Consider the following 15,978-nt stretch of genomic DNA (forward strand, 5'->3'; position numbering starts at 1 on the left):
CCCCTCCCTCCCTCGCTCGCTGCTTCCCTCGCTCGCTCCCTCCCCGCCTCCTCCCGCAGCCCCACCACGTAGGAGTTCGGATTCTCCACCCGAATCGTCCTGATTTCCCTTTGCCTCTCTTTTGGAAACGAGAGAGGTGGAGGGAGGCCACCAGGCTGCAAAGGAGAGAGAGGCCCGCCAAGTCTGCCCGCCTGCAAAGTGTTGCTTTGACACATCCTCATTATGGAAGTTAAGTAAAAATAGATACATATTAAAAAATAACTCCGGACGTGGATTGCTACGGAGAAGGAATCCGGGGGACAGAAAACCAGTAGGCAGGCCCATGGTTTTTCGGCAGCGTGCTGGCAAGTTTGTGGAACACTTTCTAGGAATTAGGTCTTTTCCTCCCCCTTCATCATCTTGACTTCTGAAGAAAGAACTTGGCTTTGGATTGCAGTGGAGCCTAAGGAGAGAGGGTTAGACACACTTGAATCATCCCTCTGGCTGGGCTGCGTTTGCGGGAATTTAGGAAGCCAGACAGAGTGTTGGAAATACAGCAGCCTTCGAAGTGCCCTCTGTTAATTTGGATGGATCTAAACGTGCCCCGTTCAAGACCTCTCCACCGGCCCCTTCTGATCTTGCGATTTGCTCTTCTTGACTTTAATTAGTATCTAGGAAAGTCTAAACTTTGGACCTACCTCTTTTTTTGATACTTATTTTTGTACTTTTGCTCTCTGGGATTGGTTTCTTAAACAACCTGGATCCTTTTTAATATGTCAAAATGAGTCTGCTGATGTTTACACAACTAATGCTCTGTGGATTTTTATATGTTCGGGTTGATGGTAAGTTAAAAATGCTTTTATCTTTTTTTTTGCGCCCCCCCACCCCCCAATCCCCCAAAACCATTCCTTTTAGAATTTGATGTGGGTTATAGATGAAATGACAGTATGTCTGTCTGTCCGTTTTGGCCAGGCACGGGCTCCTTGGGGGCAGAGATTTTCTTTAAGTCTTTTGTTTCTAAACTGCTGCAAGTGGAACATGTTGGTAGTCACCTATTGTTGTTCTTGTTGTTGTAATTTACTTAATTAATTAAGGAGTTGGGTAATAAATGAGGCTTTCCCAGTTTTCTTAGGAAAAGAAATATTACAGTACATCTCCTGAAAGAGCCTAATGCTATTGTGCCTGCTCTCTGATGTTTGCTCTTGTGTCTGAACTTTGGCTTAGACATTCAAGTGAAGAAATACAGTCACAGACACTCAAAGGAAGGTTCAATGGGTTAGGAATTGGAGACTGAGATCAGTGTGTATCACCTGTGTTCCAGTGAATGCTCTCCTGGCGTTAAATCAGAAGGAAGAATTTAGATCCTAGGGAGAAAACTGTCAAAAGTAAGACTGGGCGAGGCTCCACGAACGAACGAGGAAGCATCAGCTATGGGCTGGCCACAGGAGTGGGACACTTAGCTCAGTCCGCAGTGGCAAACACAACGGGGGCCTTAAACAGGTGCTGTAGGTGTCTCCCTCTAGGTTGAGTCAGTCTGTCAAGCCCACAGCATTCTGCCTCTGATTCCCTTGTCTTTTGTTCCGATTTGGCTTACTGGGATATTTTCACAGGATGTCAATTTCTTGTGCGACTATTGCAAAATCCTTTTTTGTGGCTCTTTTGAATGAAGAGTGGAAATAATCGTTAACATGCTTTTTGGTTTGTATTCAAAAGAAAAAGTTCAAAGAATATTTGCTATTAACCTTCTAGAGGCTTTAATTTTTATATCGATGGAAAGAATTGGTATAGAGGAATACTAGATATTTTTTTTTTCCTAACTGGATTGCAGTACTTTAGGTTTTTAATTACTTACTGTACTTGTAAAGAACCTAAAGTGTATTAGTCCAACTGTTCGAGCCATCACAATAGCTTGATGCCACATAAACTTTCCTCCAGCATTTGCATTGTGGATGAATTCATTATTTGGGACACTGCCTATTTTTGCCCATCTGTGGTAGCTAACTTTGTTCCTGGCAGCTAACTGCTGCGTAGACCCCAATGTATTGGACTCAAAAAGGAAGGCTTTCTATAAACATGAGGCAATACAGATGAGTTTACCTACTGTCAAGTGGCTGTTTTCAATCATGGACTACATGAGTACCTTTGCCCCCCAGCGATAGTAGGGGAGGGATGCATGTGTGTGCACTGCTTCTCTCTTTTCCCAGTCTAAGCCGTAGACGTTCAGGGTTTAATTATTGTGAATTATACTATGGCAACATCTGTAATCATTTTTCATGTATTTTCAGTACATTAAAATACATGTACATTACCAAAACAAAATAGGTTTACCTGTTTGTCCCAGGTGTGTTTGATTTTCATGATAAGAAGACTTTGGTATAACTTTTTAAAGAATATGTCCTCATAAATCATGAATTTACATATCTCCATAACAGAAATGCATGTATAAACTATACATTAGACTACAGAATTATCATCAAGGGTTTTTTTATATATGTATTTTTAAATCAGTGTGTTGCTAGGAGGAATACAATTAAATTGCTCAGTGGAAGTGACAGAGGAAATCAAAAGAGCTTGGTGTTACAGAATGTAATTAATATACCAGGGTGTTTGGAGATATATGAAACAAATGCAATTAACCAGCTTGCTGGAACAGCAGTAGCAAGTCATCATTTCTGTCTGCTTTCCCTCCCTCCCTCCTTTCATTTCTCCCTCCCTTCTTTCTCTCTCTTTTATTCCTCTCTCCCTTCTTTCCTTCCTTCTCTCCTTCCTTCTCTCCCACACCACCCTTCTCCTGCCCCCAAAGACAACCTAGAACCTTTGTTCTGATTTAACATTATAGGATAAGGGGGCAGTTTCTGTCTGGGCCACAGTTATGCAGCAGAATTCATAGTAATGTAGTGAAAAATGCCAAAATTGAGGAATTGAGACTGAAAAGGCAATGTTAAATTTTTTGTGTGTGAAACTAGTTTTGTATTTAGCATCTGCTGTGTCAATAGCAAAGGAAACCCTGGACACTCTTACTAAATTAGTATGTAAATCATACGTTTGACATTGGATTGCCTTTGGATACTTCAGAATGACAGTTTCTCCATGGGGATGGTTGAAAATTTGGGATGTGGACAACACTGCCCTCTAGGCTGTTTCAACACTGTGAGACTCAGTGTTCACGTATATAGTGAAGAGGCTGGTTTGTAGGATCTCTCAGCTTTGTCACTCTTCCAGGATTCTATGATTTCTATTCACTTATTCTTCTTAGAGGTGTGTGCTTAGTCTCCACATGAATTTCAAATGTAGAGAAGCTTGTACCATTTCAAAGATATACTGATCCTCCTTGTGCTAGACACAGATATTAATTTTATTCAGTGACAAATGATACATAGATTTGCATTGATATTTGCTTGGTGGGTTATTTGTATGTGCATTTTTATAGTATATGAAAAATGTTAGAGTTTTGCCACCTCATAGAAGCTATGTGCTAATATTGTTTATAATTTTTCACAGTATCGTGTCCCTGTAGCAATCCATAGAGAGCAAATATTAAGTTGGTTGAGAACTGTAGATAAACTTTTCTATTTGGGATGTAAATAATGGTTTTCTTATTGATGCAGATTAATCACATCTAGACTTTTCTGTATGATCATATAGGAGAATGTATGTTAAGGTTAGCCTTTATTTTCCAGCTTTTCTTTATTTTTGAATAAGAATAGGGTTTTGCAGTCATTCATGGGGAATTAATATGAACTATGGCAAGACTTTTAACTTACATCTATATCCCATATATTGTATCAATCTGATAGTTTTACAATACTTGTGGAAAGGTGTTTTAAAATGAGAATGTTTTTTTCATCTTTACCCTTTATTCTTAAGTGAAAGTGGCCTACATGATATTAGGGGAGATAAATATAATAAAGATAATGTATGTGCATAATGCAGATGTATAATCTCATAGAGGTTTATACATGTTGCTAAAGTGCTTTTTTTCAGTAATGGGCTTATTATCATAGCCATATGTAGTCTATTTCAGAACGTCAGTTGTGTGCAAGTCACCTGGAATGTGTTCTCGAAGCTATGCCGTGGTGCCACTTGGATTGGCTTTGTTTGAATAACCTTTCATGCTATGCAACATGTGGGCCACAAACCAAAAGGATTTCTTAGAACATTAAGCAAGAATATCATTAAAAAAAAAAAAAAAGTAATGATTATATAAAAAGAGCAGTTCTGGCCTTCTCACCACTGAGCAGCTTGTATAAAATAGCATGTTTGACAATCAAAATATAGGCATGTAAGCACATTGTATAAATTGGGATGCATATATAGCAACGAAGGGAGCTGACGTAGGTGGGATATGTGTGTGTGCCTAGTAATATCTGCTGAAATAGTTCCGGCGGTCTCCAGGAGGTACATTTACTTCCCATGTGCAATTTGTTTTCGAAGAGTATCAGAAAAAAAGATTATCATCTTATTTACTATTTCTCCGTTTCCTCCTTTTTTCCCTCCTTCTCCTCTCCTTCTCTTTCTTCTTCTCATTCATCGTTTCTTTCCTTATCTTCTTATTCTCTTCCTCTTTTTTTCTTTTTTGGATCTAATGAAAGGAATTAGAGAAACATTTGAAGAGTGAAGAAGATACGTGAGCGTGTTTCTTGAGTGATAATTTAGAAAATCTGTATTTAAAGGAAAAATGAGAATAATATTTTACCTTTAGGTATATCCAATTGGGGTTTTGACTTTCTCACTTTTCCCCCACAATACTATATATAACTTTATGCAAAATGCATTGCATAGATCCTATCATTTTCTAGTTTAGATAAGTAAAAGTTTTCAGATCTGAGTTTAAGCAAACAGTGATTTATGAAGTGCCATTTTACAGATTTATTTCTAAAGAAAAGTGTTGCTGTGTTTCTTACAGTGTCTCCAGGTATAGATCTGTCAACCTAAATCAATACATCGGTGTGGATACTGCTTTTCTTCTTCTTTTGAAAAAATACTATATAAAGAATGAAGGAATGATTATAAACTCTTTTTTAAAAATAAATACTCATCAACTCTATTAATGTTTTAGCAGTGTGTTATACAATGATAGAAGCATAATATAGCAACTAGGGTAGCATGCTTACCCAAAATACCTGACTCAAAACAGTGTGGGAGTAATGGAGGCCTCCATCCTTAATGTTTTCTCCGCCATTTGCAGCTAGTCCTTAGGATCTTTCATCTATCACATGAGTTTTAAATACATGTTTGGTTTGATAATCTAAAATTGCCCTAATCACTGCATGGAGGGATATAAGATCCATAAGCACATAACTTGGCCGTTTCATATTCTGTTGTATCTCCAGTGCTTGCATCAGTGCTTGACATACTCACCTGACTACTCGACGGCTTTGCTTCATGTCCAATGAGAATACACAAAACTCAAGGCTAAGACAGAATCTTCTCTTTCTAGCCATTCCCATCGCAGTAAATGGCTTCCACCAGTCATAGACTTTTTCGTGACCCCCAATGAGGAAACATTCTTCACTTGTTCTCACAACTTGTATTCAACTTGTTCTCAGAATTGTACAACCGTCACTACAATCTAACTTTAAAATGTTTTTAATTACCCAAGAAAGAAACTATGTACCTTGTTCCACCATCTCTCTACCAACCACAAGAAACCACCCCTTTACTTCTATCTCTATGGATTTGTCTTTTCTGTACATTTTATATAAATGCAATCATACCATATATGATGTTATTTTGTGACTAGCTTTTTTCCTTTAGCATAATGTTTTCAAGGGTCATCCATGTCATAGCATGTATCAGTACCTCTTTCCTTTTTATTGCCAAATAATATTCCGTATCATTTATCCTTTGGTTTACTAGTTGATGAACATTTAAGCTGTTTCTGTGTTTGGCTATTATAGATGTTGCTGCTTTTAACATCCATGTACTAACTTGCATGGAAACATATGTCTTCATTTAATCTGGGGTGGAAATGCTGGGTCGTATGTTTAGTCTGTGTTTCACCTTTTGAGGTGAGCGAGACTATCTTCCAAAGCAACTGTGCTACTTTATATTCCCATTAGCAATGTATGAGGTACATATTTTCTTTTCATTGATCATGGAAAGAAAGAGTTGAAGGGCCTTATGAGTTGGATATGATGTTTTGAAGTGAAACCATTTTATATTATAATACTCTGTCTCAAATCCCCAGTAGTCCTGATTTCTAATCCCTTCAATGATTGTTGTCTTCTAAGTCTTCCTCAGTTGCCACGTAAAATTTTACAAAGATAGTACTTCAGTTGAACTTGTCACTTTTAGCAGAGATCTCAGCAGTACTAAATATAAATCATAGAATGATAGCATCTAGGAGCTATTATAAATATTTGCAGCTATACAGCACAATTGTCTTATTGGTTGGGCACATGGAGAACTGAAGCTTAGAGATTTTATGTGTCTCGTCACAGATCCCACTGCTGCTTAGTGGTAGAGCAGAAACTCCAGGGATGCTGCATCTCTGTACCATGCTTCTGCCTATGAGAGACTGTTTCTGGATTCTCAGCCCTGGAACTCCTTAACAGGAATTCCAGGCTCTTGTTACTGAAAATGACCAGCTATTTTCTGAAGAGTCCATGAGAAAATTAGCTTGAATATGTTTAGGTTATTCATTTGATTCAACACATGCATATTGACAACATAACTTGCTTGGCTCTGTGAAGAACATACTGACCTGTTACAATGTTCCCACATTCAAGGAAATCATGACTTAGTCGGGAAGGTACTAAATGTTCAAGTGACTAGAACAAAAAGTAGCGTTTGATAAGAAGTTTGAAGGTGTACACAGTATAGTCTTGGGAACTCGGATAAGGAATAGGTGATTTCCAGCTGGTACAATCTGGGAAGGGTCAACACCAAAAGGGTCTCTTAACCTGGGCCTTAGAGGAACAGTGGGATTTCGGTGGGCAAAAGGATTGGAAATTGAATTCCAGGAAAAGAAGTAACCAGAAAAATGGCATGAAGATGACAAAGGGGTGCTAAGGAAAAGGCAAGAAGTTTAGATTGATTGCAACATAGTTTGCCTGTAGGGAAGAAGGATAAGATAGTTATTGAAAGACTACTGAGCAAACACTACTGAATGAATATGAACAAGTAATTTAACCTTTTTATGCCTCAGTGCCCTTATCTGTAAAATAGGCATGGTAATAATGTATATCTCATACAGTTATAATGAGAAATAAAATATTTTTTAAAATATAACGATATATAGGCTGGGTGCGGTGGCTCATGCCTGTAATCTCAACACTTTGGGAGGCCAAGGTGGGTGGATCACCTGAGGTCAGGAATTCAAGACCAGCCTGGCCAACATGAGGAAACCCCTCTCTTTACAAATTTTGTTAAAAAATACAAAAATTGGCCAGGCATGGTGGTGGGCGCCTGTAATCCCAGCTACTCGGGAGGCTGAGACAGGAGAATCATTTGAATTCAGGAGGCGGAGGTTGCAGTGAGCCAAAATTGCGCCATTACACTCCAGCCTGGGCAACGAGCAAAACTCTGTCTCAAAAAATACGTATAGCAATATGTACAAATAAATATATATACACAAAATAAAGATGTGTATAAAGATATATATGATGCCGTGAACGGTGACTGGTACTTTATAAGTGCCACTTAAACGTAACTTATTGTTATTATTGGGAGTATTTTTATTAGATTATTATTCCCTGCCTAGTATGAACAAGAAAAATAACTAGAAGAGAACTTCGCTATCAGACTAATTATGGACTATAATTGGGGTGCATGTTAGGACAATTTTAATAAGATTTTTCAGCCGTGAGTCTTCCGGTGACTGATTAGACTTTTTGTTGACACTTAAGGGGACTTATCGGTGGACTCACCTACACACCTGTGACAAATGTGCTGTGACATGAGTCTTCCCATTATATCATAAGCTGATTACAAAACAAACATGATTCCCAAGTGAATGGTGCTATGAATGAAGAGAGTCAACAAGAGAGGTATCATACAAATGGCAATTTGTTGGCAAGTAGACCATGCTTGTAGAAGCCTGCATTTTGGTTCATGTTGACTGATTTACATTTCATCCTGGATAATTTTTACCTGGTGCTTTGATATAATGTACCATGGAGATAAATCTTATGTAAGACAAACTAAACAAACTCTTCTGGAACAGAAGACCTAAGTAAAAATTAACGTTTGGTATCCGCTCACTAATTCTTTTTCTAGATAGCCCACTTAGCTTTTCTTCATTTAATATAAGACATTGAATCTAATAACTTTTTATAATTATCCATTAATTACTTGTGCGCAATGAGTAGTTATGTATATCAGAAAGGATAGGCTGAATAAAACAGTATCATTACTACTGTGGAAGTGACATACCTTTGGTGACCAGAAGCTCTGGACTGCACTGTTAGCTTCCCTAGTAGATTGTTAATTGTATATCCTTAGAACCTTACCAAAAATGATTTCATTTGACTGTATAATTTCCAAGGTCTCCATCAACCTTAGGTTCTATTACTCCAAGTACTTCTGTTTAATGTTCTAACATCTATTGTTATATTTGAGAACCTTTAAAGAAGAAATTTTAGCCTGGGCTCGGCACGGTGGCTCACACCTGTAATCCCAGCACTTTGGGAGGCTGAGGCTGAAGGATCGCTTGAGCCTAGGTGTTTGAGACCAGCCTGGGCAACATAATGAAACCTGTCTCTACAAAAAAGAAAAAAATTAGCTGGGCATGGTGGTGTCCACCTGTGGCCTCAGATACTTGGGAGGCTGAGATGAGAGCATTCCTTGAGCCCAGGAGGTTGAGGCCGCAGTGAGCCGTGATCACAGCACGGCACTTCAGCCTGGGTGACATAGGCCCCATCTCCACACACACATTCACATGAATTTAGCCTTGTAAAGAATTATCCAAAACCATAAACATCCATCTTTAAAAACAATAACAATCTATTGTCTAATATGCATGTAGCATATCTGTGTTTTGTTGTGGGTTCAGTGATATGGCTATGGATATGCACGACAGCCAAAATTCACTCGTCTTATGATCCACATCCACTCTCATTCATTAATGACCGGTGGGACTTAGGCTTTCCTTATCAATAAATGGAATTTTAAAAATTTAATTCTAAGCGGACAATCGTCTTAGGTCAGTGTGCTTACTTAATGACCCTGTACCTAGAGCCATATGCAACATGGGAGTTTCAGCTCAGCAGAGGGGGTTAACAGCCACTTTTTAATTTCTGTTGTAAGGATTGATGAGGGATCTCTTTCCCTAGAGTTTGGTTCCAAGCCTTTTGGAAATGAGCTGGAGAACATGGAATAAAACTCAGCTATCCCACTGTAAGGCTTTTCAAGTTTAAACAAGGAACACCCAGTTGAAACCAGACTGGAATTTAAGGGATTTGCCCAAAACCTCTGCAACACTTATAACCAATTAAAATGTTCATAAGTATGATTCAAAAAGGGAGAACTTTTGACTTTCCAAAAAACTTAAGTGTTATTCATTATAAAGGAAAGTTTATAAGTTTTTATAAATCAAGGTTAGAGTCATAGTTTAAAGTTTTGTAATACATGTATTTCCAAATACTAGCAAATGCTAGAATATGATTAAACTTATTTAGATATATCCGATGATTATAGAATATAGTTTTCAGGGTTAGAGTAAATCAAGGGAAATTTAGAATGAATCTAGCAACAGGCACTCTTGTGTTTTATCTCTCTATTATAAAGTAAATTTTAATGCATTGCCAAATAACAGTACAGTTATTGAAAACCAAGCTTATTATTGTTCCATCAAATTAGAGATGACATTTCACCTTCCTCATCTTAGGTATATAACTGCTTGTGTATTCTAAATACTTTGAATACCAGCAACAGCAAACTATTACCCAAAGGCCAATTGTTTTAGTGCCCCTTATCCCTATCTCTATCATGAGTTAGAGTCGAAACTGAGTAGGAGAAGTGCAACCTTTTAAAAATAAAATGCCATTTCTGTTTTTTTACTACTGTAATAAACTTGCTTTCATTAAAGAAAAGAAAATGCCAGGTACAACATTCTCAGTGTTTGTTTTTGTGTTTTTTTGTTTTTTTTTCTTTCCCCCATGCATAATTGAGTATGAAGAGTTAGAACATTTAGTGTGGTGGTCTCAAAACATTTTTTTTTTTTTTGCATTGCAATTGTTTTCACATAATTTCAAGAGTTAAACAATAATAATGAAAAAAATATTTCAGGCCACACAGCGCAGCTCATGCCTGTAATCTCAGTACTTTGGGAGACTGGGAGGATCTCTTGAGCCCATGAATTTGAGATAAGCCTGGGCAACATAGTGAAACCCTATCTCTGCAAAAAAAAAAAAAAAAAAAAAGAAAAAGAAAAAAAAAATTAGTCGGACACAGTGGTGCTCACCTACAGGAGTCCCAGCTACTTGGGAGGCTGAGGTAGAAGGATCGCTTGTGTCTGGGAGGTCAAGGCTGCAGTGAGCTGTGAGTACACCACTGCATTCCAGCCAGGGTGACAGAGGGAGACCCTGTCTCAAAAAAAAAAAAAAAAAAAAAAAAATCATCAGTGGGCATATGAACCCTGCACTCACAAATCAAGTTGTCATTCAGTTGAGGTTTGAGGCCTCCTTGTCTGCCCAAAACCAGATTTAACTGGGTTATTCCTCACTAGCTATCATAAAACATGTAAGTAATTTCGTAGCTAAGTATGTTTTTAAGAGTTTCAGTCCCGCCTTTGTGATTTGAAAGCCTGAATAATGTCAACTTTTAATACAAAAATGAAAGAAAAAAGAATCAGAAAAATATGTACAACATGTGGGTACAGATTTTGGGCAAATACAGCCTTACCCCCTTGCCTCCCACCTCCCTATACACATGGCAATAAGATGTGAATGAACTGAGTTGTTTGGTGCCTGCACTCTGCTCACAATCCAACGGCCAACTTTCATTTTCAGAACCCTTTCCAGGCTGTGCATTCTCATTGCACTTTCCTGTTGAACTGTAGCACCTGGGATGTTCATCGCCTGGGTCTTATGAAACTCTCCAGATTTTTGAGGCTCTCAGTAAATGTGTCTCATCATGATAAATTTAAATTCCAAATTTATTCAACATTTCTTTTCAGAAAGCAGTTTCTATCTTTTGAAGCAGCGGCTAAACATGACATGCAAATAAAATGACCAGGAAATTGCTTGTATTGTTTATCTCTATCAGGATTCAATTCTAAGCCTTCCAAACATGGGTCTCTATAGGAGGTGATGCCTAATCTTTGCATTTGAAATGGTCTAGGAGGTGCAAGGATATACCTGGGAGGGGCAATCTCCATAAGGGGAGGGGACGAAAGAGTGTGTTGGAAAAGTGAAAAACTGAACATTTGAATGAAGTGGGTTGGATTAGCATTTGACACTCAACTATATAGCAAGCGGACACGCTGATATTTAGTTCTATGGATTGTTAACATTCACATAAAACAGAATTATTTAGCATTTACTGAATCCTTTTTGATAATCAATTTGGGATCAAATGCAAAAGAACATGTGTCTGCTTTGTATGACCCCAGATTCTTCCGTTTTCTCTTTGAGCAGATGACATGCCTTCTTTGCTGACTGATATTGGTTGCTAGGAGAAGTGCACTGGTTTAGTCCCTTCTTATCCAGCAGTAAAACTAAAGAGTGTATTGAGTAAGAGAAAGAGGCAGAACACAGTACAGGCCATGAATCATGACTTGTCTCCAATATGTCCACTTTGCTCCCATTTTTTTCCCCTTTAAAAACTTTTGTTTTTACCAATGATGCTTTCTTTCAGCCATTATCTATAATCCTTTTGGAGCCTGAGGGGATGAGGGTTGCTAAAGAGAGGCTGTGCTGCTGAGAGTCCACTCAGAGCAATAATAAAAGCCTTGAGAGTTATTCATGGGGCCACATTAGTGAGAATGCTCTACTCAGTGAATAGCATCAGTCAGCTGCCTTTGAGATCGGGTGATTAATACCTTCTGTTTTGAAGGGGGGAAAAGGCAGACAAGGAAGGTCTTCATACTACTTTGGCTATTTTGCAAATTAGATCTTACATATTGTCAAAGCTTTTGACAAAGAAATTGCTAAAATGTCAATACCTGCAAGGGTCTTTTTTAAAAGCTAGTTTTTCATGAAACTGTTAATTGTGGCTCCTGTCAAATAAAATTGAAGCGCTCATAATATCCCAAATGAACACTGAAAAAAATCAGTTAGCCATTCTTATATTCTGGCAGTGTTTATGATGACATCAAACTAAGAGCGTGATGTCAATGATCATATTCAGAATGTTATCGAGGCAGACCTATGTGGCAACAGCCAAACAGCATTTTTGTTTGTTTGATAAAAGAACTAATTGCAATACTCTTGAGAGTTGACAGAAGCAGCTAATGAGAAAGTGTTAAGGGTGGCAGGTGTTGGTTTTCCATAAGCACTTGGATAGAAGGGACAGTCTGTGAATTACGAAGAAGTTGTTACTTATATATGTGTGCCTGTATGTTTATGTCTATAGGCTTATTCAGCATTAGGGATTAAAAATGATATTATAATCCTCATTATGTCTCCTTTTATCTTTCGATTTCATTATGTACATGGCACAGTTCAAATAAAATTGCTCAAGGTTTATTAAATTTGTCAACCATCTGAGGTGCATAGATAGAAAAGCTTCTGGTTTTGCTGGCCTGAGTGGGGCAGCTAGAAAATCCAAGGTGATGCTTTGCCATGCTGTTTTTCAGCATGATTCCAACATTAAACAGGCTGTTGATATTTAGACAGTAAATAAAGCCATGTCTTTGTTTTTAAAAAATCATTCTATTATTCATTACATTTTAAACTTATTTTTTATATAACAGCTTAGTCTGCTCCTTCTATATGTACTCATGCTCATTCAAAACCCTTTACTTTTGTCTGAATATGAGAACAAACAACAATTTAAAGACTGTGTGATGCTTCCTGTAACCTGTTTTCACTGTCTGGAAGTGAAATGTCTTGTTAAGAGTGGGTAATACCCAAAGGCAATCAGAGATAAAAATGTAACGATTTGGTGGGTGATGTCTAGAGATCAGCTTTAAGTGAGGTCTGATTTAACATCTTTATTAGTGATTTAAAAGGGAAATGATAAACAAATTACAAACCTCAACGTTGGAATACCATCAGAACCTCCCCTCCCTGTCCCTGAAACCACATATAATGATACACGAAAATTTAGGCAGCAGAAAATATTAGTGGAGTAAAAACTAATGCTTTATTTGGTATATAAATGTAAACTAATTCTTCAGGGAAATAATCAGAAATCTAGAAATCTAACTAGAGGGAGAAGCCAGCAAAGCAATAACACTGAAAGGGCCCTGGGGATAAGTACAGGAGTGGGGGCAAGGAGAGAATGTGATTTAGATTAGGAGTGTTATATCCCAGTTTAAAGGTCATGCGATTATAGTGCCCATTTAGGGAGTATTGCATCACTGACTAGGGAGATTCTCTTTCGATGAATGTGGCTTAAAAGCAATTGAAATACTTCTTTCATTTTGTACTTCATTGCCAGAACATGAGAGAGATTTTGGCAGAATAGAAACAAGGGTTAGTACAAAGAGAGATTCTTTAGGAAGATGCTCGTCTACTTAACACTAGAGAAGGATTTTCCGTTGAAAAGTTCAAATAGTTCCTTTTTTAGAGTGAATACAGCATCTTCAAAACCAAGACCAAATTCGCAAAGCCTTCTGAGAGAAATTTCTACCATCTGTCAGTACACAGCACAGCCCATGTTTGTGTTTTAGTTCATTTTATATGTACTGTATTACACATATTAGGGCTTAATTAAGGTTGGGTGAATTAACTTGTTCTTTAATAGACAACTTGTATGCGGAAACCCATACAACGTATGCCATCCCACCCCAGATACATTCAAGAGTAGTATTTTCTGTGGAAGTCAAGGGTCTTCCCTCCAGTAGAAGAAAGTGTTGTCTGGAGTAGGGAAGCATAGACAATGGCTCTTCAGACGAAGTGTGTTGCATTTACCGTGTTCCTGGTTACTAAGGATACCAGGTCTGACGATAAAGACCTAGAGAAGGTTGCACAAGTGAGATTCTCTGCTTGCTGCACAATTATGTGTTGGTTCCTTTTCCCTAGTCCTCAGACAGAAATTGCCGGGTTTTTTTCCTCCTGATTAAGAGAGTGATAGAAATAGAATGGAGTCAGCATCTCAGTAAAACAGAAGTGAAAACAAGTTAAGATGGGCAGTGAGAGGTAATGGAGGCCAATTCCTAGGGCTTCTAATTGGTTTTATTTTGTCAGTTTTACATTACCATCAATGTTGCGGGGCTACCTCATAGCCAGCATTTGAAAGCAGATGGGCATCGTGCCATAATGTCACTGTAGCCAGTGACGGAGAGGAGCCTGAACTCTACAAAGTCTCGTATGTGTGTGTGTGTGTGTGTGTGTGTGTGTGTGTAAAACTTGGTTAATGTGTAATTCATCGGTAATGAGATTAGAACCCTCATAATAAAGTCCCTATGTGTTAATTGTGGAATTATGGTACAACAATAAGTAGAGAAGCATTCATTCTTCTTAACAAAAAAAATACCAGATACAAAATCTATTCATTTGGAACTCACCCTTCTATGGTTTCTATTCACAACTTTTACACTTTTACAGTTAATTTTTTAAAGATTTTCTTTTATTCAACTTCCACTGCATGTTTCCACTTGCATCAAACCCTTCTGCATCCAGTATTCATTTTGTAACAAAGGGCATATAAATATTATAAGGAATGGTCTTGATATTAGAGGTGTCCATATAAAATCCATTCTACTGGTTTTGTGATTAGGCCAGTAAATTGCATACTGTATTGACAAAAGGGTTTTCATTGTCATAATCATCTGTGAACTCAGTGGGGACTACTTTGCTGGAAAGGCACGTAGAAATGACTAGAACTATACAGAATCTCATGAGGAATTTATCATAGAAATACAGGTGCTGCAAAAAAAACAAGGTAGACTCATTCTCCTTTTTCCTTTGATTTTCTAACACGTCATCCTGTCACAGGATCTTTGCATACCTTCAGTATGATTCCACGTGAAGGTTAGAAAGAGTTAGAGAAAAATATACATTTGGAAGACTCATTTAAGTATAATATATCCACATATAAATTTACGTGAATTGGACTGAATTATAACTTGTGCGATATAAATGTAACAAAACTATATTTTTGGACCCTGAGGAACTAATCAAAGCCAGAGGCTAACTTTATTACACCCATTCCTGATTGGTTTATTACTGTAAATTTATATAACTACTAGATGATTTCTTACTTTTTCGCTTCTAATTTTAAGTTTGAAAAGTAAAATTAAGTTAACCAAAAGAATGTTTATAAGGTGAACTTTGGCCAATTGGTGATTGTCATAAAACGAAACTTTTTAAGTAGTTGTGAAATGCATTAAATTGAAAAGATAAACAGAGAAGTTGAACGGTCCTTACAAATGACTACACAATACCAGTAATGTCTTTTGAGAGAGGATTTAGGACATAGTGTGGAGGTATTTATCCCACACAAAGAAACAAATGTCCTTCCGTGGGAAAACATTAGATCATAGGAAGGCCTGAAATATCTGAGTTGCAGCTTTGTGAAACCACACTCAGTCTAAACAAGTTACAACAAGATAAAGTCCTCACAATACGAGGAAGGGATGATGACTACAAAGATCCACCACTCTGTTTCCCAGCTTTTTTCTCTAATGTCGCTAAGACTTTCTTTGATGAAGTCATCCTTTCTTGATCCATTTGTGTAGAAACTTGTCCCCCCACCACCGTTTGTTAAGGGAGGCAGTAGTTAGCAAACTTGGTAGAGTTTATAAAAACTTAATATTGTTTGATGAGATTCACTAGGATTAGACAACAAATTAAAGACAAAAATGACATATGTTAGTAAATGAAAGATCCTACTGCTTATTATTACTCTCTTAATTCATGCAGTGTTTTTTACTTATAAGAAGACACCATA

At 37.6% G+C, this 15,978-nt stretch overlaps 1 protein-coding gene across 5 annotated transcripts in view; it reads left to right on the forward strand.

Moving 5' to 3' along the window:
- The first annotated feature begins 6 nt into the window (after nucleotides 1-6).
- ROBO2 (roundabout, axon guidance receptor, homolog 2 (Drosophila)) overlaps nucleotides 7-15,978 on the forward strand; it is a 625,987-nt gene continuing 610,015 nt past the window's right edge. For all 5 annotated transcript variants that reach the window (XM_011966113.1, XM_011966115.1, XM_011966117.1 and 2 more), the window contains exon 1: nucleotides 7-821. In XM_011966113.1, the coding sequence (XP_011821503.1) occupies nucleotides 761-821 (61 nt within the window). In that variant the 5' untranslated portion in view covers nucleotides 7-760. The remainder of the gene's footprint in view (nucleotides 822-15,978) is intronic.

This window comes from Mandrillus leucophaeus, unplaced genomic scaffold (genome assembly GCF_000951045.1).
Source record: "Mandrillus leucophaeus isolate KB7577 unplaced genomic scaffold, Mleu.le_1.0 Scaffold745, whole genome shotgun sequence".
Taxonomy (NCBI): Eukaryota; Metazoa; Chordata; class Mammalia; order Primates; family Cercopithecidae; genus Mandrillus; species Mandrillus leucophaeus.